The sequence below is a fragment of the Pelobates fuscus genome, chromosome 5 (assembly GCF_036172605.1).
Source record: "Pelobates fuscus isolate aPelFus1 chromosome 5, aPelFus1.pri, whole genome shotgun sequence".
NCBI lineage: Eukaryota > Metazoa > Chordata > Amphibia > Anura > Pelobatidae > Pelobates > Pelobates fuscus.
Window position 1 is genome coordinate 383,089,621 of NC_086321.1, and position 22,717 is coordinate 383,112,337.

Below are 22,717 nucleotides of genomic sequence, written 5' to 3' on the forward strand. Positions count from 1 at the left end.
CGACAGAAAGTACCGAAACCAACTCACGAACAGCCCGGCATCAGTAGGATGAATCCCACGAACTAGGGGATTCATTGGGTTACCGACTCCATTATGTGTGGCATAGCCTTTCGGGAGTTTTGGGGCACGAATAGAGACCCACCGCAGGGTCAGATTTCATGGAACTAATTTCGGCATCTTTACCCATGCGGTCGGTCAAAACTTTACCTTCTCATAACTCCTGAACCCCTGGTCTGATCTGGGTGATTTTTGGATATGTTGCTCACCCAGATCAGGGCTACCAGGGGTATATTTAAAGGTATGTCACACATAGTTGGGGTACATCTGGAAAGTGGGGGAAAAGTATGTACAGTATAATTGTATTATCTGTTAAGCTAAGGGGAGGAGATGTGTGGGAGGTAACGTCTGTATGATTGGTGCAAAGTGTAATTAATGTAAATCCCTCCATTGCATGGGAGAATCTCATAAAAGTAGGAATGTTGCCATTAAACTTCAGTTCTACTCCTGATACTGTGTGTCGTCCAGTTTTTGGGAAAGGTGATGGGATATCCTTGGATTATAATGCTGAATGTGCTAGCTACCTGGTTGGATTTATTACTTGTTCTTGCATCCTTTGGAAATATTAGTGGAGTTAAGTTGTGAGAAATCAGCTCTCCGCTACACACAGATACATAGACTGCCATATACAGACACTGACACACAAATCAACACACTGAAACACACACAATAACACTCAGATATACTGACAAGCACAAACAAGCCATAAGCTTTATATTTGCAGCCACCCCCCTGTTAACATACTATACTGTGCAGGGTGCTTGCTTAGAGTCCTGCTGCTGGCTGAGGTTGAACGATTTAATTGCTGCTAAATCTCGTGGCCATTGCTCTATCCTAATTCTCCTTGATCTTTATGCTGCCTTTGACACGGTTGATCATCAACAGCTTCTTCTCATCCTCCGTAATTTTGGTCTACAAGATATTGCTCTCTCCTGGTGCTCCTCCTACCTATTCCAGAGCTCTTTCAGTGTTTCTTTCTCTGGTTCTGCTTCTTCTCCCCAACCACTCTGTTGGTGTCCCCCAAGGTTCTGTCCTTGGCCCCCTACTGTTCTCTATCTATACTGCGTCCCTTGGTAAATTCATCAGCTCCTTTGGCTTCCAATATCATTTCTATGCGAATGACACGCAAATCTACCTGTCCTCTCCTGATCTCTCTCCACCCATCTTGACCCGTGTCTCTGACTGCCTCTCTGCGATTTCCAACTGGATGGCTGCCCACTTCCTTAAACTAAACCAAAACAGAACTTCTGGTCTTTCCTCCCTCAAGTGTTACTACTCCCGTGTCTGTCTCCCTCCAAGTCAACGGCGCTACCATCACCTCTACCTCGCAGGCTCGCTGCCCAGGTGTTCTCTTTGACTCCAACCTATATTTCACCCCTCATGTCCAATCTATCACCAAATCCTGTCGCTTCCATCTCGAAAACATAGCGCGCATCCACCCTTATTTAACACCGGATGCGGCTAAAGTGCAGGTCCATGCTCTTGTTCTCTCTCGCTTGGACTACTGCAATAACCTTCTCAGTGGTCTTACGTGTTCCCAGATTGCACTGCTGCAATCAATAATGAATGTAGCGGCGAGGCTCATTTTCCTGTCCGCTCGCGCCTCCCCGCTCTGTCAGTCCCTGCATTGGCTCCCAGTTAGATATAGGGCTCAATTTAAAATTCTGGTGCTTACTTTCAAGTCCCTACATAATGCTGTTCCAACCTACCTGTGGCAAACCTAGCCACTTCTGGACTGTAGTTATTAAAGGTTGTCTGTAGGCTGAATATGTACTGTGTATTTTAACCTGTGTATGTACCGTATTGTGGCCGTTAGCATGCTGGCAGCCGTACGCTGCCAGCAGACAAATCCCTTTCGTTTGACGAAACCCGGCTATCCAGGCCGTTCGCCATACGAATGAGGGCTCCCCAGGTAGACCACCCACTCACCAGTCGTGTGGCACCAATTAACCGATTGCAACAATGTTGCCATCGGTACTTAAGGGCTCTCCTAGGTGGCCGTCGTTCGGCTACCGACCATGCGGCGGTCGGCCATCTTGGATCCTTTGTCTCTGCAGCGGTGTTCGGTCGTCGAGAGCCTGGAACTGAAAACGGCTACTCAATGATCCGAACACCGCTGGACTTCCAGAGCGTTCGGGAGTTCCGCGTTCGGCACATTCTGTTCCCCATAGATGTTCGGTACTTTTTAACCGAACTCAATGTTTTAATGTATTTTGTGCGGCGTTCGGTTAGTTTAGCTGGGATCAGAGCGGTATTCTCACTAAATGTGCCCGCCGACCCCAGCTATCTACCGAACGGTCATTCGTCTAAAAGCGAGTAAAAATGTATAAAATATGGATTTCTGTATAAATTGTCGGTTTTGCTCCACGAGGGGATAATCCACTTAATCGTCCATTTTAGTGGGAGTATCCCTCTCGTGTAGCAATGCCTGTTGGGATAATTACAATGCCTGATGGGAGAAATCCCCTGTAACAGCTGTAAGGAAACCCCTTGCAAGGGGAACTGCATACATATGGAAGTCTGTGAATAAAGCAAGTTAGTTGACTCCCAAACTGTGTTTCGTCCGGTTATTGGGAGGATTGGGGATATTGCCGTGCTTTCTACTCTGACTGTGGATTTCCTGAGAATACCAACGGATATCGTGGACTAATATACTGCATTCCGTTACACTACCTATCCTCCCTAATACACAAATATGTCTCGTCGAGGCCCATACGCTCTGCCAAAGACCTACGCCTATCCTCTGTCTGTACTCCCACTTCTAATGCTCGCCTCCAAGATTTCCTCTTCTGTGGAACTCCCTTCCCTTCTCCGTTAGACTTTCACCCAGTCTCCACTCATTCAAAAAATCATTTAAAACTCACTTCTTCAAGAAAGCATATCAATTACACTGTTAGCAGGTTTTTATCCCCCCACATCCCATGACTCTTCTCCTGCAACTGTCAAAAATTACCTACTAAGCCCTCAGTGAATACTTTTCTAACAACCTACTTCGTACCCAGGGCTCGAGTCCTGCAGGAACGCGTGGGAACGGCGTTCGTGCACTTTTCCCACAGCAGGAACGCCGTTCCCATTACTAGTCCTGCAGGACCCAGGGCTGGCACAAGCGGCTGCGAGAGCAGGGGGAGCACAAATCCGAATCCCCTGCCTCTGACTGGGGACTCGGATTTTTAACTCACCTCTCCCCCTGCAGTCAGTGGAGTCGTCCGGCCTCTCCTGATGATGTCAGTAGGAGGGGGCGGGACTTCCTCTGCTCTTCTCACAGGACCGCTGGGGAGCAGAGGAAGCCACGCCCCCTCCTCCTGACATCATCAGGAGAGGCCGGCTTACTTCACTGACTGCAGGCTGCAGGTTCCAGATCCTGTCCCACCCCTCCTGACCCAAGGTAAGCCTCAGGGAGGGGGGAAGGCACTTTAGTAAAGGAGGAGACTATATTTAAAAGAAGAAAAACTACCACAACAAGAGGACATAGTCTTAAATTAGAGGGACAAAGGTTTAAAAATAATATCAGGAAGTATTACTTTACTGAGAGGGTAGTGGATGCATGGAATAGCCTTCCAGCTGAAGTGGTAGAGGTTAACACAGTAAAGGAGTTTAAGCATGCGTGGGATAGGCATAAGGCTATCCTAACTATAAGATAAGGCCAGGGACTAATGAAAGTATTTAGAAAACTGGGCAGACTAGATGGGCCGAATGGTTCTTATCTGCCGTCACATTCTATGTTTCTATGTTTCTATGTTTAGTTTTTTTTTTTTTTGTCCCTTTCCCCAGCCCCTGTCCCCCTCCTCAGGCCCTGTCTCCCTCCTCAGGCCCTGTCTCCCTCCTCAGGCCCTGTCTCCCTCCTCGGGCCCTGTCCCCCTCCTCGGGCCCTGTCCCCCTCCTCGGGCCCTGTCTCCCTCCTCGGGCCCTGTCTCCCTCCTCAGTCCCTGTCCCCCTCCTCAGGCCCTGTCCCCCTCCTCAGCCCCTGTCCCCCTCCTCGGGCCCTGTCCCCCTCCTCGGGCCCTGTCCCCCTCCTCGGGCCCTGTCTCCCTCCTCGGGCCCTGTCTCCCTCCTCGGGCCCTTCTCCCTCCTCGGGCCCTGTCTCCCTCCTCGGGCCCTGTCTCCCTCCTCGGGCCCTGTCTCCCTCCTCGGGCCCTGTCCCCCTCCTCGGGCCCTGTCTCCCTCCTCGGGCCCTGTCTCCCTCCTCGGGCCCTGTCTCCCTCCTCAGGCCCTGTCTCCCTCCTCAGTCCCTGCCCCCCTCCTCAGTCCCTGTCTCCCTCCTCAGGCCCTGTCTCCCTCCTCAGGCCCTGCCCCCCTCCTCAGTCCCTGTCTCCCTCCTCAGGCCCTGTCTCCCTCCTCAGGCCCTGTCTCCCTCCTCAGGCCCTGTCTCCCTCCTCAGGCCCTGTCTCCCTCCTCAGGCCCTGTCTCCCTCCTCAGGCCCTGTCCCCCCTCCTCAGGCCCTGTCTCCCTCCTCAGGCCCTGTCTCCCTCCTCAGGCCCTGTCTCCCTCCTCAGGCCCTGTCCCCCCTCCTCAGGCCCTGTCCCCCCTCCTCAGTCCCTGTCCCCCCCTCCTCAGTCCCTGTCCCCCCCTCCTCAGTCCCTGTCCCCCCCTCCTCAGTCCCTGTCCCCCCTCCTCAGTCCCTGTCTCCCACCTCAGTCCATGTCCCCCTATTTAAGGCCCTGTCCCCCCTCCTCAGTTCCTGTCTCCCTCCTTAGTCCCTTTCCCCAGTCCCTGTCCCCCTCCTCAAGCCCTATCCCCTTACTCAGTCCCTGTCCCCCTATTTAAGGCCCTGTCCCCCCTCCTCAGTCCCTGCCCCCCCTCCTCAGTCCCTGTCCTCCCTCCTCAGTCCCTGTCTCCCACCTCAGTCCCTGTCTCCCACCTCAGTCCCTGTCTCCCACCTCAGTCCCTGTCCCCCTATTTAAGGCCCTGTCCCCCCTCCCCAGTCCCTGTCTCCCTCCTTAGTCCCTTTCCCCAGTCCCTGTCCCCCTCCTCAAGCCCTATCCCCTTACTCAGTCCCTGTCCCCCTCCTCAGTTCCTGTCCCCCTATTTAAGGTCCTGTCCCCCCTCCTCAGTCCCTGTCTCCCTCCTCAGTCCCTGTCCCCCTATTTAAGGCCCTGCCCCCCCTCCTCAGTCCCTGTCCCCCTCCTCCAGCCCCTGCTCCCTTCATCAGCCCCTGCCCCCCTCCTCAGCCTCTGTCCCCCTCCTCAGCCCCTGTCCCTTTCCTCAGCCCCTGTCCTTTTCCTCAGCCCCTGTCCCTTTCCTCAGCCCCTGTCCCTTTCCTCAGCCCCTGTCCCTTTCCTCAGCCCATGGCCCCTTCCTCAGCCCATGGCCCCTTCCTCAGCCCATGCCCCCCCTCCCCCCTCCTCCTAAGCTCCTGTCCCTCTTCCTCAGCCCTGCCACCTTACTCAGCCCATGGCCCCTTCCTCAACCCATGTCCCCCCCCCTCCTCCTAAGCTCCTGTCCCTTTTTCCACAGCACTGTCACCTTACTTAGCCCCTGTCCCCCTCCTCAGCCCCTGTCCCCCTCCTCAGCCCCTATCCACCTTACTCAGCCCCTGTCCACCTTACTCAGCCCCTGTCCACCTTACTCAGCCCCGTGCTCTTACTCAGTCCCTGCATACGAGCATCAGCCCCTGCCCCCCTCCTCAGTCCCTGTCCCCTTCCTCAGCCCCTGCCCCTCTTCCTCAGCCCCTGCCCCTCTTCCTCAGCCCCTGCCCCTCTTCCTCAGCCCCTGCCCCTCTTCCTCAGCCCCTGCCCCTCTTCCTCAGCCCCTGCCCATCTTCCTCAGCCCCTGCCCCTCTTCCTCAGCCCCTGCCCCTCTTCCTCAGCCCCTGCCCCTCTTCCTCAGCCCCTGCCCCTCTTCCTCAGCCCCTGTCCCTCTTCCTCAGCCCCTGTCCCCCTTCCTCAGCCCCTGTCCCCCTTCCTCAGCCCCTGTCCCCCTTCCTCAGCCCCTGTCCCCCTTCCTCAGCCCCTGTCCCCCTTCCTCAGCCCCTGTCCCCCTTCCTCAGCCCATGCCCCCGTCCCCCCTCCTAAGCTCCTGTCCCTCTTCCTCAGCTCCTGTCCCCCTCTTCAGCCCCGTGCCCTTACTCAGCCCCTGCATACAAGCGTATCATTTTTTGGGGGGTGAGGGGGGGCGGGGAGTGGATCTTGGGTGAGTTCCTGCACTTTTTTACCCAGGACTTGACCCCTGTTCGTACCCCTACTTTTACCCTTTGTGTCACTATACCCCTCTCCCTCTAGCACAGGGGTCCTCAAACTCCGGCCCACCAGATGTTGCTGAACTACAACTACCATGATTCTCTGGCTATCTATGTAATTCAAAGAATCGTGGGAGTTGTAGTTAAGCAACATCTGGGGGGCCGGAGTTTGAGGACCCCTGCTCTAGCATGTAAACTCACTGAGCAGGCCCTCAATCCCTCTGTGACTGTGTCACTATACCCCACTCCCTCTAGCATGTAAACTCACTGAGCAGGACCTCAATCCCTCTGTTACTGTGTCATTATACCCCACTCCCTCTAACATGTAAACTCACTGAGCAGGCCCTCAATCCCTCTGTTACTGTGTCACTATACCCCACTCCCTCTAACATGTAAGCTCACTGAGCAGGACCTTCAATCCCTCTGTTACTGTGTCACTATACCCCACTCCCTCTAGCATGTAAACTCACTGAGCATGGCCCTCAATCCCTCTGTTACTGTGTCACTATACCCCACTCCCTCTAACATGTAAGCTCACTGAGCTGGCCCTCAATCCCTCTGTTACTGTGTCACTATACCCCACTCCCTCTAACATGTAACCTCACTGAGCAGGGCCTCAATCCCTCTGTTACTGTGTCGCTATAACCCACTCCCTCTAACATGTAAGCTCACTGAGCAGGGCCCTCAATCCCTCTGTTACTGTGTCACTATACCCCACTCCCTATAACATGTAAACTCACTGAGCATGGCCCTCAATCCCTCTGTTACTGTGTCACTATACCCCACTCCCTCTAACATGTAAGCTCACTGAGCTGGCCCTCAATCCCTCTGTTACTGTGTCACTATACCCCACTCCCTCTAACATGTAACCTCACTGAGCAGGGCCTCAATCCCTCTGTTACTGTGTCGCTATAACCCACTTCCTCTAACATGTAAGCTCACTGAGCAGGGCCCTCAATCCCTCTGTTACTGTGTCACTATACCCCACTCCCTCTAGAATGTAAGCTCATTGAGCAGGGCCCTCCAGCTCTCTATTCCTGTACGTCCAGTTGTCTGGTTACAATTACATGTCTGTTAGTCCACCCATTGTACAGCGCTAAATAATAAAATAATAATAATAATAATCACAGTATTAGTTCTCTCCTGGCTCCTGTCCCCCTTCTACTTGTGCCGCCTTCTCCTCTGTTTCCTGCGTGGGCTGTCCCATAGTTGGGAGGAAGTGACCAACTGTTACTTCCTCTCAGCTGGCGATATTACAGGGTATCGGTCGCGATGTTAAAGGGCAGGTGCGATTGACCAGGCCCCTTTTCAGCAATCGGGTGCAGAGCATTGGCGTTAGTTCCGCCACTGTGTTCGGCAGTTTGCTGCATCTTTGTTTTCAGTAAATTCCAGATCTGTCATCCAATAAATTGTATTGTCAGACAGGTCTCTTACTCTGCAGTAGCATTTCCATATGTTACCAGGGATGGGATAATAAATAGATGCATTGGTTAAAGGCAGATTTCTCCAAACTCTGGCCCTCCAGATAACTACAACTCCCATGATTCCTCGAATGGAATAGATAGCCAGAGAATCATGGAGTTGTAGTTCAGTAACATCTAGAGGGCTAGAGTTTGGAGAAGCCTGGATTAAGGTGTAATCTTTGTTGTTCCTTCCTGGACAGAATGTGCAGTCTGCTAGCTACCATTTACCCGCCTGAGATTAATATGGACATGTGGGATGGAAGTGGCCCAATACCAGTATAGGGTTATATCCGCCATTCTTTCTCTAATGGTGCCATAACACTAGAGTGATTTGTATCGCAGAGCATTTTTCACTCATTCACGTGATTCTATTCCAAATATTTTTCCTTTCACAGATACTCTCTCCAAACCAGAAATATGGTACAATCTCACACTCAACAAAACTACGGGGATAAGGTGTTTTTCCAAGTCTGGCGATTTGCCCATCACGTACTCCATTGTCCGCGACCTGACAAGTCCACCGTACAGTTCACACACTGTGACACTTCACACACGGCAGCCTGCAGACTTCCATATTGACATGACGCAAGGGAATGTAGCGGTACATCGATGCAAAGCAGTGAGCGGATCTCTAACCATGTACAGCGATCCTTTACCACCAATAAAAATTCACAAGGAGGGTGAGATCCTACGTTATAAATCATGAAGCCTATCTGTGCAGCTCTCCAGCTGTTGGTAAACTACTATACCCACAATACACCGCAAATCATTGTCATTCTAGATATACAGACAGTTGGACTTACACATCATGTCCTCCTAGACACAAACAGCGCAGGCTTTTAATGTTATGTTTCATTATCTCCTATATTAAACAAAAAGGTATATGTAATGTATGAATTTGAAAAATAAAAGTAAAGGGACACTATAGTCACCAGAACAACTACAGTATAATGTATAGTAAATAGCTTAATGTACGGTATACAGCTTAATATATATAGACAGCTTAATGTACGATATACAGCTTAATGTACAGTATACAGCTTAATGTACAGTATACAGGGGTGGGTTTGTATGTAGTGTTGGTGTTTGATTGTAGGGGTGTGTTTGTATGTAGTGATGGTGTTTGATTGTAGGGGTGTGTGTATGTAGTGTTGGTGTTTGAATGCAGGGGAGTGTTTGTATGTAGTGTTGGTGTTTGATTGTAGGGGTGTGTGTGTATGTATTGTTTGTGTTTGAATGCAGGGGTGTGTTTGTATGTAGTGATGGTGTTTGATTGTAGGGGTGTGTTTGTATGTAGTGTTGGTGTTTGATTGTAGGGGTGTGTGTGTATGTATTGTTTGTGTTTGAATGCAGGGGTGTGTTTGTATGTAGTGATGGTGTTTAAATGCAGGGGTGTGTTTGTATGTAGTGATGGTGTTTGAATACAGGGGAGTGTTTGTATGTAGTGTTGGTGTTTGATTGTAGGGGTGTGTTTGTATGTAGTGATGGTGTTTAAATGCAGGGGTACATTTGTGTGTAGTTTTTATGTTTCAATGCTGGGATGTATGCACATATACGGCCACACACAGTGACACAGAAACACACTAACATACAGGTACACACGTGTCCCCACACTGACACAAACATATAGATACATATACCGACCGGATTTATTGTATACAAAATAACAAAAAATTTAAAAATTATGCAAATCAAAAAAATAAATAAATGAAATGTCCTACGCGTTTCCTCCACCACAGGGGACTTCCTCAAGGGCAGCTAAAATATAATAAAACCAAACAGCAAACACTCCTAGGTACAAAATACAGCCCGGGTATTTGCTGTATGGGTTTATTATATTTTACTGTCCCTGTGGAAGTCAACTGCAGTTGAGGAAACGCATAGGACATTTTATTTTTTTAATTTGCATAATTTGTTCCTCTTTGTTTTTGTTATTTTGTATACAATAAATCATTTTGGAGAAAAAGTTGAGATTTTACTCTGAGTGCACCCTCTTCCCTCTCTGTGCCTCCTCTGTGTCCTCCCAGCCTCCGCACAGTCTGTAAGTGTAAGCTAGGAGGAAGTGACAGGTAGTCACTTCCTCCCAGCACCCTCCGCACATATTAAAGAGGCCAGATCACGCAGCACCTGACCGGGACACTGATGATACCTGAATGTCTGTTTGATTTGCCTGTGTGTGGGCTTCAAATTGGGCCCCACAGGCGGTATGGCTGCGTCAGTACTGCAGTAAGTGTGTGTATCTGTGTATGTCTATAAAGTGTATCCGTGTGAGTCAGTGTGTATATCTGTGTATGTCTATAAAGTGTATCCTTGTGTGTCAGTGTGTGTATCCGTGTATGTCTATAAAGTGTATCCTTGTGTGTCAGTGTGTGTATCTGTGTATGTCTATAAAGTGTATCCATGTGTCAGTGTGTGTATCTGTGTATGTCTATAAAGTGTATCTGTGTATGTCTGTAAAGTGTATCCGTGTGTGTCAGTGTGTGTATCTGTGTATGTCTATAAAGTGTGTCAGTGTGTGTGTATCTGTGTATGTCTATAAAGTGTGTCAGTGTGTGTATCTGTGTATGTCTATAAAGTGTGTCAGTGTGTATCTGTGTATGTCTATAAAGTGTATCCATGTGTCAGTGTGTGTATCTGTGTATGTCTATAAAGTGTATCCTTGTGTATCTGTGTATATCTGTAAAGTGTATCCGTGTGTGTCAGTGTATCTGTCTATGTCTATAAAGTGTGTCAGTGTGTGTATCCGTGTATTTCTATAAAGTTTATCCATGTGTCAGTGTGTATCTGTGTATGTCTATAAAGTGTATCCTTGTGTATCTGTGTATTTCTGTAAAGTGTATCCGTGTGTGTCAGTGTGTATCTGTGTATGTCTATAAAGTGTATCCATGTGTCAGTGTGTGTATCTGTGTATGTCTATAAAGTGTATCCTTGTGTATCTGTGTATGTCTATAAAGTGTATCCGTGTGTGTATCTGTGTATGTCTATAAAGTGTATCCGTGTGTGTCAGTGTGTGTATCTGTGTATGTCTATAAAGTGTATCCATGTGTCAGTGTGTGTATCTGTGTATGTCTATAAAGTGTGTCAGTGTGTGTATCTGTGTATGTCTATAAAGTGTATCCATGTGTCAGTGTGTGTATCTGTGTATGTCTATAAAGTGTGTCAGTGTGTGTATCCGTGTATTTCTATAAAGTGTATCCATGTGTCAGTGTGTGTATCTGTGTATGTCTGTAAAGTGTATCCTTGTGTATCTGTGTATTTCTGTAAAGTGTATCCGTGTGTGTATCTGTGTATGTCTGTAAAGAAAGTGTATCCGTGTGTGTATCTGTGTATGTCTATAAAGTGTATCCGTGTATGTCTATAAAGTGTATCCATGTGTCAGTGTGTGTATCTGTGTATGTCTGTAAAGTGTATCCTTGTGTATCTGTGTATGTCTATAAAGTGTATCCTTGTGTATCTGTGTATGTCTGTAAAGTGTGTCAGTGTGTGTATCTGTGTATGTCTATAAAGTGTGTCAGTGTGTGTATCCGTGTATGTCTATAAAGTGTATCCATGTGTCAGTGTGTGTATCTGTGTATGTCTATAAAGTGTGTCAGTGTGTGTATCCGTGTATGTCTATAAAGTGTATCCATGTGTCAGTGTGTGTATTTGTGTATGTCTATAAAGTGTATCCATGTGTCACTGTGTGTATTTGTGTATGTCTATAAAGTGTATCCTTGTGTATCTGTGTATGTCTGTAAAGTGTACCGTGTGTGTATCTTTGTATGTCTATAAAGTGTATCCATGTGTCAGTGTGTGTGTACCTGTGTATGTCTGTAAAGTGCATCCGTGTGTGTCAGTGTGTGCATCTGTGAGGGTATATATGTGTAGATAAACCGCATGGGCTTGGACAGTAGTTGTACAACAGCTTTAAATAATTTAGCCGCTTAGAATGCTTTAGGGCAGGATGGGTAATATAATGTGTGTGTGTGTGTGTGTGTATATATATATATATATATATATATATATATATATATATATATATATATATATATATATATATAAAATTATCAAGCCCAGCCTGAACCCTTTTACTACCAAGCAGTTTTTGTTTGAACATTTTTTTAACAAGGGTTGCAAAGGTGACACATAAATATATTATATACAATACAATAGATACATTTTTTTTCATGAGATTAGCAGATAAGCCCCTTTTTATTTTTTTGTTCATCTTTAATATATTTTTGGGGGGAGGAAAAGCTTTAGACTCAGACACGGTGCCCTTTATCTTGCAATGTTTCACACAGGGTCTGAAATGTTACTATAAAAGTAAAACTACTATATTTTTTTTTACATACAGTCAGTAAAAATGGTCAAATAGCCTGTTTCTAGGTATTTGTAAGGGCCCTGAAGACATTACTAGCACTATGGATGAGTGGTATCACCCATTCCAACTTCCTTTACTGTTTGGAAGGAGGGGGTAACAGTCATGTATGGCAATCCTGCAAGCATTAAATGAGTGGCCCGTTGCTCCTAGCAGAGTAATTAATTAATCTACATGTGGGTAAGATTCATGGAATATAAATAAGGGTGAATGAGGCTTTGTGGACTAAATGTAGCTTTGCAAATTAAATGAAAGTAAAAATGCTGATACATGATCATGGGAGTGAAGGGGTAAATGGTGGAACGGGGTCATGAAGTTTTATAACAGTGGGGATGTTCAGCAAGCTAGACTACATCTCCCACAATGCTCTACCATCCGAGAAAGCCAGGATTTAAACCATACACTAAGAGACCCTAGAAAGTGGCCCAAATTCTAAACATGGAGCTCATTGCGGTCTCTTCTCTCTCTTATGTTCCAGATGAGGCCACCACCTATAAAGTTAGCGAAAGTGAAGACGATATTTTAGGACCTCGGCACCTCATCATCCTGTCTCATATCCTGACCTCGGTTAACCGTGATGTGCAGTATCGAAACACCATTGTTATGGCAGTCTGTGGCCCCATCATCCTCTTTGTCCTGGCAATGTTCATTGTTCTAAACCATTTCAGTAAGTAGTCACATAGAAATTCAGCAAAATTTGAGGGAAATTCTTCTAGAGCTCCAAGCATCCTCTACACTTTGTTCTAGAGCTCCAAGCATCCTCTACACTTTGTTCTAGAGCTCCAAGCATCCTCTACACTTTGTTCTAGAGCTCCAAACATCCTCTACACTTTGTTCTAGAGCTCCAAACATCCTCTACACTTTGTTCTAGAGCTCCAAACATTTTCTACACTTTGTTCTAGAGCTCCAAGCATCCTCTACACTTTGTTCTAGAGCTCCAAGCATCCTCTACACTTTGTTCTAGAGCTCCAAGCATCCTCTACGCTTTGTTCTAGAGCTCCAAACATCCTCTACACTTTGTTCTAGAGCTCCAAACATCCTCTACACTTTGTTCTAGAGCTCCAAGCATCCTCTACACTTTGTTCTAGAGCTCCAAACATCCTCTACACTTTGTTCTAGAGCTCCAAGCATCCTCTACGCTTTGTTCTAGAGCTCCAAACATCCTCTACACTTTGTTCTAGAGCTCCAAGCATCCTCTACACTTTGTTCTAGAGCTCCAGGCTCCCTCTGTTTCCTTCTGTGGCACTAGGCTTTGTAGACTCTTTATTATAGAGGAAGGAAAGACTGGAATGGGTATTCTTAAGCAGGCGAATTCAAGAGAAACTGCTCTGTCAGTAATCGGTTAAAAAATACCTCTATTTGAAAAGAGCGAAAACAGAACTATAATTTATTAAATCCCTTATGAGAGGACAAGGCAACGAAAAAAGTATTAAGTGAACAGTGTGAATATAGAGTGAAAGGAAAGGAGCGATAGTGATGGTAGTTAACATCAGACCAACTTCCTAAATGGATGTTAATGGTATCAAGATAGGAGGGTACAGACAGAGACTGATGTGCTGAGCAGAATGTGGCAAAGTGTCATTTCAATTGCAACAACTTAGCCGCCTGAGTCTGACACTTTGCTGGATACTAACAGATAGATATGCTGTTACGACACTCACCGCCTGGAGAGTGAAGCCGCCGTTTAGTCGATAATCCCCTTTCTCCAGAAATGCAATTCCAGCATAACCGATCATAAAACTCCCGACCGGAGCATACGAATGCGGTAACTCTCGATCAGCAATCCATCCGAAATCCTTCCACAGCTAGAAATAAACGAAAACGCTGTCCCAATAGTCAATCCCTCCACAAACGAGACAAAGCTCCGTTTTGAAGGTCAAGCAGAATGTGTTTAATGGGGGCTACCTGCCCAGTATTTATGCAGGTCTCCACCAGGTAGACACTCCCCTAGGGGACCTGGTGGAAGACTGTAAAATATTTTAAACAGTAGCCAATCGCAGTGGCTATAACACAAGCCCTCCCCATTTTACCCATAATACATCTCTTCCTATCCCGGAGATAATTAGGGAGAAACCTAATTAACTCCGAGGATAGGAACCATCGCCATTTTAAACACAAACACACAAAATGCAATAAAATACATAAAATCCGAAGTACCGAAGATATAGTGTTCGTGCAACGTATCCCCAGATAGCTTAATCTGAGGGCATATTCCTGCCGAATAGCGCTCAGATCCGAAGTACACAGTCCAATCGCCATGGAGTCAAAGTCTCTCATAAGTCTTTCGGTGTACGAATGACTCCATGGGACGGCCATCTGGGTAAGTTCATACGGATGAAGAAAACCCCCGAACGGAACAGGGTTCGTATGCCTCCAAGGGAATAGAAGGGGAGACGGCCGTCTCCAGCGGTGTTCGGTAAATAAAGAGTCCGTTTTTAGATCCATGGGTTTTGCACCGAACACCGCTGATTCGCCTCGTGTCCAAAATGGCCGCCGCCTCGTGGTCGGCATACGAACGACGACCACCCGTACGAAATGGAATGGAGAGGTGTTTGCGGTTAACCACAGCGTTCTACTTTGTGGTCAAGGTGTTAATGAGCCGCACACTCCTCTCCTGGGTGGCCGATGTTCGGTAGTTTTACTCGGTACTTTAGGAAACGAAAAACCAACAGCGTACGGACAGGAAATCCACGAATCCAATGGAAACAGATTAACCCGCAATACAGGTCTATGCAGCAGGGTTCGTCACACGGCTCCCTCCTTGTGGAACACTCCGGCAGACCCGGCTTGGCCCTTTAGCGGGTCAACGTGGGGATGACCGGACTAGGAAGTAGCAAGGACGTCGGTTTGCCGGGATAACCCATCTGCATTCCCATTCTGCTTACCGGGTCGGTAGCTGATGGTGAAGTTATATGGTTGTAATGCTAAACTCCACCGCAGCAGTCTACCATTGTCTCCCGAGACCCGGTTAAGCCAAACAAGGGGATTGTGGTCCGTGATAAGGGAAAATTCCTGTCCATACAAATAGGGGCTCAATTTCTTCAATGCCCAGACCAGGGCCAAACATTCTTTCTCCACTGCCGCATAACTCACTTCCCGGGGTAACAGCTTTCGACTGAGGTATGCGACAGGGTGTTCTCCTCCATCTTCCCCGACCTGGCTTAGCACAGCCCCCAGTCCATACATGGAAGCATCTGTATGGACGAGAAAACGTTTGTTAGGAAGTGGGGCAGCCAGGACAGGGGCATTCACGAGGGTCTGCTTAAGTGCTTGAAACGCAGCTTCACAAGCCGGAGACCACAGGACCTGCTTAGGGAGGTTCTTCTTAGTCAGGTCTGTCAGGGGTTTAGCTATCGAGCTATAGTCGGGGACAAAGCGTCTGTAATACCCTGCAGTCCCTAGGAAGGCCAATACTTGGGTCTTGGTTATAGGTGTGGGCCAGTTCGCTACTGCCTCTATCTTGGCCGGCTCTGGTCTCTGGCTCCCACACCCCACCCTGTGACCCAAGTATTGTACCTCAGCCATGCCTAGATGACACTTTTCTGGCTTCAACGTCAGGCCAGCGGCCCGAATTTTATCCAGTACTACCCCTACGTGTACCAGGTGCTCCTCCCAGGACTCACTGTAGATCGCAATATCATCCAGGTATGCACAAGCAAATTCCTGGAAGCCATCAAGGAGCCTATCCACCATCCGTTGGAAGGTAGCTGGGGCGTTCTTCATCCCAAATGGCATAACCTTAAATTGGTATAAGCCAAAGGGGGTGACGAAGGCCGACTTGGGGATGGCGTCCTTGGCCAGGGGAATCTGCCAGTAGCCCTTACACAGGTCTATGGTGGTCAGGTAGCGTCCCCTGGCAATGCGGTCTAATAACTCGTCTACCCGTGGCATCGGGTAGGCGTCAGTGGTGGTCCGCTCGTTGAGCCTCCTGTAGTCCACACAGAACCGGGTGGTCCCATCTTTCTTAGGCACCAGGACTACAGGGGAGGCCCAAGGGCTATCGGAGTGCTCGATGACCCCCAGCTGGGTCATCTCCTCTATCTCCTTCCGCATTCCTTCTCGGACTGCTTCAGGGATACGGTAAGGGGGCTGTCGTAAGGGGTTCTGTCCAGGGGTCTCTACCTTATGTACAGCTAGGGTAGTGTAGCCGGGTTCTTGGGAGAACGTCGCCTGCTTCTCCCACAGAAGCTGCTTCGCCTGTTCCTTCTCTGCGGGGCTTAACCTGTTCCCTAGCTGTACGAGCTCAGTCAGATCCGTCTGGGCACCTCTGGCTAATAGGTCGGGTAAGGGTAAGCTTTCGGTATCGTCTGCAGCGGGGGCACACACTGCGGCTACATCCTCAGGTCGTTCCTGATACTCCTTTAGCATGTTCACATGAAAGGATCGCTGGATCCTGTCATCTGAACAGCTGGCTATAAGGTACGTAGTATCGCACACCTGGGCTAATACCTTATACGGGCCCTGCCAAGATGCCTGCATCTTGTTCGCCTTCACAGGTTTGAGCACTAGTACCTTCTGCCCAACCTGGAATACTCGCTGTCGGGCACCCCGATCGTACCATTCCTTCTGTCTCCCCTGGGCCACCTGGAGATTCTCTCTTACCATCAGAGACAGTTTCTCCATGCGGTCCCGAAGTTCCAGAACATACGGTACTATGGAGGTACCTTCCTGCTCTGTCTCCCCCTCCCAGTGGCCTCTAATGAGATCTAGAGGTCCGCGGACCCTTCTCCCATAAAGCAGCTCAAAGGGGGAGAACCCAGTAGATTCCTGGGGCACCTCTCTGTAGGCAAACAACAGATGAGGCAGGAATCGCTCCCAGTCTCGGCAAGTGTCAGAAAAGGTCCTCAGCATCTGTTTGAGGGTGCCATTAAATCGCTCGCAGAGACCGTTAGTCTGTGGATGGTATGGGGAACTAAGTATCGGTTTAATGCCGCATACCCTCCACAGCTGCTGGGTGAGCACAGCGGTAAATTGGGTTCCCTGGTCAGAGAGAATCTCTTGAGGGAACCCGACCCTGGTAAAAATCCTAACCAGGGCATCAGCAACTGTCTCTGCCTCTATGTTAGACAGCGCTACTGCCTCTGGATAGCGAGTGGCATAGTCCACCACGGTGAGAATGTATTTCTTACCAGATGGACTAGCCCTGGCCAGTGGACCCACAATATCAACGGCTATGCGGGCAAAGGGCTCCCCAATAATAGGCATCGACATAAGCCTACCTTTTGGGTGGTCCCCCCGCTTCCCTACCCGTTGACAAGTGTCACACGTGCTACAATATATCCGCACAGCCTGGTTAATTCCTGGCCAAAAGAAATTCTGCATAATCCTATGGCCTGTGCGGCGGGACCCTAGATGTCCGGCTAGCGGGACATCATGCCCTATCCGCAGAATCTCCCGCCGGTATTTCGCGGGCACTACCAGCTGTCGATTCGGCGGAGGGGCAACACTTTTCTGGGACGGCTTAGGGATCCGATATAACCTGTCCCCCACCCACTCATACCGCTCCCCCTCTGCTCCTTCCTCTCCAGTGTCTGCTCTGCCTCTATACCTCTGGAGAGATGGGTCTGTCTGGGTTTCCCTCCCGAACTCCTCCGGGGAATCCCAACTAGCTAACGTCGGCCCTGGGGTGTCAGTCGGGGAATCGGTTCTTACCTGGGTCTCAGCAGCAGGTGGGCCGGTTCCAGCAGCACGGGTCTGAGCACGGGTAGTCACTGGGTTGGCTTCGCCAGGTCCCATAGTAGCATAGGCGGAAATCAAAGGGGCCAAATCATTTCCCAGCAAAACATCGGCAGGCAAGTCCTTCATAACCCCCACATTCACATGTCCAGCTCCCGCTCCCCAGTCCAAATGAACCCGGGCAACAGGCAGACGGAACACGGCGCCTCCTGCCACCCTTACTGCCACAGTGTTCCCGGTGTGTTGGTGTTCCGAAACCAGGTTCTTTTGGAGTAAGGTCATAGTAGCTCCGGTGTCTCTTTGTGGCGAAACCAGCTTCGCCACTGTGAACTGGAGAGGCCTGGCTGCTGGCCTCCTGCCCGCTGACTATGGCCCCTGGACGTGTTGCACTTTAGAAACTATATTTGGGCAGGTAATAATTTGTATTGCTGCTGCTGGCCCTTTAAAAGCAGCGATGGACATATTGGAACTTTTGGGGCTACTGTACCTTTAAGACTGTGGAGCGTAGTACAGTAATCCTGCCTTTAATACTTTAATGTCATGTATGTATTTACCTGGGTTATATATATGTACAGCATTCATCTGATTGTTCGGTAGAATCACTCCATTCATTGTATTGAGTGAAACTACCGAACAACCAGACCACCCAGGAATAAGTGTGCCTCCAATTACAGTTTGCAACAATGTTGCAAACGGGTAATTGGCAATCAGTGTAATGTATCCTTTGTCCTCTGGGTGGCCGCCATTCGGGAAACAAACACGTGGCGGCGGCCATCTTAAACTACCGAACAGCGGTGTTTTGCCGTCGAGTGTCTGGAACTAAAATCGGACACTTGACTAGGCAAACACCGCTGAGACCTCCATACTTCCAGAAATTCGTATGGAAACTACCGAATGACCAGCCATTCGGTAGAAAGAACCCCACAAACAAGGGAATTCATTCAAACCCTCTCCAGGCTCTATAACACAGGCAATTCGTCTGTTTTCATTCCCTTGTTTGTGACCGACCGCAGGGCCAAAATGCATGGAACTGATTTCGGATACTTTACCCATGCGGTCGGTCAATACTTTAAAGTCCCATAACTCCTGAACCATTTATCCGAATGGGCTGATTCTTGCATATGTTGTCCCCCTGAATAAGGGCTATCAGGGGATACCTGTTTTGGAGGTGTAGCATATGTATTTGGGGTACATCCAGGAATTGGGGAAAAAGGTGTACAGTATAATTGTGTTAAGTGTTAATCTAAGGGGAGGAAATGTGTGGGAGGTACATCCATGTGATTGGTTAATTTCATCCTCCCCCTGGGAGTGTCCTGTATGTACTTGTTGGTAATAAAAGCCAGACTGGGTGTCCCAGTCTTGAGTTCCTACTTAACCCTCAAAATGAAGTGTCGTCTCGTTCTTGGGGGGGATTGGATTGTAAGCTGACTGCCAAGAGTGTAAGCCGATTGTATGCTTTTCTTGTTCAGCTGTTCCAGTTCGGAGTGTTATTTCGTATCCAGATCGGGAGTGTGATGTTCTGCAGTAGCTGTGCCTGTCTTTAGAAAAGGGGATTATCGCCTAAACGGATTTTTCCCCTTTTATGCTGAAACGGTCCGTTACAATTGGTGGCAGCGGTGGGATCGTTCCTACAACCAGAAGGACAGCTACAGAACACCAATTCCTTGGAGTTACAAATTGAGGGCAACGTTAGCATTCGTGCAGCGCCCCTGGCAGCAGAGGTATCCAGCGACTTGGAGCAGACAAGTATGGAAGGCTCTGACGCTGAAGATGATTTTTTGGCCAAGGTGAGGCAGCAAGTGGCCCAGTATGGGGGTTATATATCCATGGACACATTCCAGGGGATCTGGAACCAGGTCATGGCTGAGCAAAACTCAAAGATGGACGAAGAGTATGATGAGCAGGAAGAGTGGTACAGCAGCAGAGTAGAGGCTGCATCCGAGGAGGTTAGCCGCCCCCCCCCGAGGCGGCAGGAAGAACCCGAAGTAGGGGTCCTCATAGATTGGTCCTGTGAGGAACCACAACAGGCAGGTGGAGATGGGACCGAGGTCTCTCTACCGGCCCTACAGGGATGCTGGGCAGTCGGCCCAGATCCCCAGCGGCAGTGTGTAACCCAGGGAGCTGATGGTGTCGTCCATCCTCCCCAGCGGCAGAGTAAGTCCCAGGGAGCTAAAGGTGTCGTCCTTCCTCCCCAGCGGCAGATTGTATCTCAGGGAGATGAAGGTGTCGTCCTTCCTCCCCAGCGGCAGGCTGAGTTACAGGGGGCAGAGGTTGTTGTTCCTGCCCCCCAGCAGAAAAGTGATGTGCCAGGAAGGCAGTGTGAAGTAAAGGGAGAGGAGAGCAGCGTCCTCCCTCCCCAGCGGCAGTGTGTGTCTCCGGGAGCTGATGGTGTCGTCCATCCTCCCCAGCGGCAGGCTGAGTTACAGGGGGCAGAGGTTGGTGTTCCTGCCCCCCAGCAGCAAAGTGATGTGCCGGGAGGGCAGTGTGAAGTGAAGGGAGAGGAGAGCAGCGTCCTCCCTCCCCAGCGGCAGTGTGTACCCCAGGGAGATGAAGGTGTCGTCCTTCCTCCCCAGTGGCAGCGTACACCCCAGGGAGATGAAGGTGTCGTCCTTCCTCCCCAGTGGCAGCGTACACCCCAGGGAGATGAAGGTGTCGTCCTTCCTCCCCAGCGGCAGGCTGAGTTACAGGGGGCAGAGGTTGTTGTTCCTGCCCCCCAGCAGCAAAGTGATGTGCCTGGAAGGCAGTGTGAAGTAAAGGGAGAGGAGAGCCGTGTCCTCCCTCCCCAGCGGCAGGGTGTGTCTCAGGGAGCAGAAGGTGCAATCCTTCCTCCCCAGCGGCAGTGTGTACCCCAGGGAGCTGATGGTGTCGTCCTTCCTCCCCAGCGGCAGTGTGTACCCCAGGGAGCAGAAGGTGCCATCCTTTCTCCCCAGCGGCAGTTTGCCATCCAGAGAGAGGAACTTGTTACACCCTCTCTCCCACGGCAACCTAACCCACCAAGGGGAGATGTTAAGCCCCACAACTGTGCAGATGGGACCGTAGTCTCTGCACTTACAGCACAAGGGATAGGGACGGTCGGTCCTGTTCCCCAGCCTCAGTGTGATGGATCCAAAGGGGAGACAGTCGGTCTCCCCCTCCAGCAGTCGAGCTGTGCACCTAAAGGGGAGACAGCCAGTCTCCAGCAACCAGACGCCCACCAGACTACTCCCGTGGTAGTGCTGGCAACAGGACAGAGTACCGCTGGTCTCTGCCCCCTCAGCAACCCACCAAGGCAGCCTACCCGTCTCCCACCCAGCAGTGGTGAAACACCAGAACTTGGACAAAATCCTTCCTCACCCAGATGTAGTAACCGGTTAGTGTGGGTGGGCTGCTCTGTTATTTCTGTTTTGTGGGTGGGTTGCTGGACTAACCAGGGCACTGACCGGCAGAAAGTCAGGTACCCTGTTAGTCTAATTGGCAAAGGGGAGAAATGTGGCGAAACCAGCTTCGCCACTGTGAACTGGAGAGGCCTGGCTGCTGGCCTCCTGCCCGCTGACTATGGCCCCTGGACGTGTTGCACTTTAGAAACTATATTTGGGCAGGTAATAATTTGTATTGCTGCTGCTGGCCCTTTAAAAGCAGCGATGGACATATTGGAACTTTTGGGGCTACTGTACCTTTAAGACTGTGGAGCGTAGTACAGTAATCCTGCCTTTAATACTTTAATGTCATGTATGTATTTACCTGGGTTATATATATGTACAGCATTCATCTGATTGTTCGGTAGAATCACTCCATTCATTGTATTGAGTGAAACTACCGAACAACCAGACCACCCAGGAATAAGTGTGCCTCCAATTACAGTTTGCAACAATGTTGCAAACGGGTAATTGGCAATCAGTGTAATGTATCCTTTGTCCTCTGGGTGGCCGCCATTCGGGAAACAAACACGTGGCGGCGGCCATCTTAAACTACCGAACAGCGGTGTTTTGCCGTCGAGTGTCTGGAACTAAAATCGGACACTTGACTAGGCAAACACCGCTGAGACCTCCATACTTCCAGAAATTCGTATGGAAACTACCGAATGACCAGCCATTCGGTAGAAAGAACCCCACAAACAAGGGAATTCATTCAAACCCTCTCCAGGCTCTATAACACAGGCAATTCGTCTGTTTTCATTCCCTTGTTTGTGACCGACCGCAGGGCCAAAATGCATGGAACTGATTTCGGATACTTTACCCATGCGGTCGGTCAATACTTTAAAGTCCCATAACTCCTGAACCATTTATCCGAATGGGCTGATTCTTGCATATGTTGTCCCCCTGAATAAGGGCTATCAGGGGATACCTGTTTTGGAGGTGTAGCATATGTATTTGGGGTACATCCAGGAATTGGGGAAAAAGGTGTACAGTATAATTGTGTTAAGTGTTAATCTAAGGGGAGGAAATGTGTGGGAGGTACATCCATGTGATTGGTTAATTTCATCCTCCCCCTGGGAGTGTCCTGTATGTACTTGTTGGTAATAAAAGCCAGACTGGGTGTCCCAGTCTTGAGTTCCTACTTAACCCTCAAAATGAAGTGTCGTCTCGTTCTTGGGGGGGATTGGATTGTAAGCTGACTGCCAAGAGTGTAAGCCGATTGTATGCTTTTCTTGTTCAGCTGTTCCAGTTCGGAGTGTTATTTCGTATCCAGATCGGGAGTGTGATGTTCTGCAGTAGCTGTGCCTGTCTTTAGAAAAGGGGATTATCGCCTAAACGGATTTTTCCCCTTTTATGCTGAAACGGTCCGTTACACTCTTAGACCAGTGACTTCTTTCCCATTTAACTTAACGGTCTGTCTGTGGTGTTGGCGGTTGTCCTGCTGGGCTGCGTGAACTGGGTCTGCTTCGTGCAGGAAACCCCAAAACTCCTCCTGCTCAAGGCAGTGAGCAGAAGGCTGAGGTGGCTGCTGGGCTCCGCCGGCTGGGTTTCTCCAGGATGGTGCTTGGTTGGCGTGGTTTAAAGGGCATTC

The 22,717-nt window shown here is 49.3% G+C and overlaps 1 protein-coding gene across 1 annotated transcript in view; it reads left to right on the forward strand.

Annotated features, from left to right (window-relative positions):
- Positions 1 to 22,717, forward strand: part of LOC134610475 (uncharacterized) — a 52,898-nt gene that overhangs the window by 25,390 nt on the left and 4,791 nt on the right. The window contains exons 5-6 of the mRNA XM_063453444.1: positions 8,091 to 8,375; positions 12,534 to 12,722. Coding sequence (XP_063309514.1) covers positions 8,091 to 8,375; positions 12,534 to 12,722 — 474 coding nt within the window. The remainder of the gene's footprint in view (positions 1 to 8,090; positions 8,376 to 12,533; positions 12,723 to 22,717) is intronic.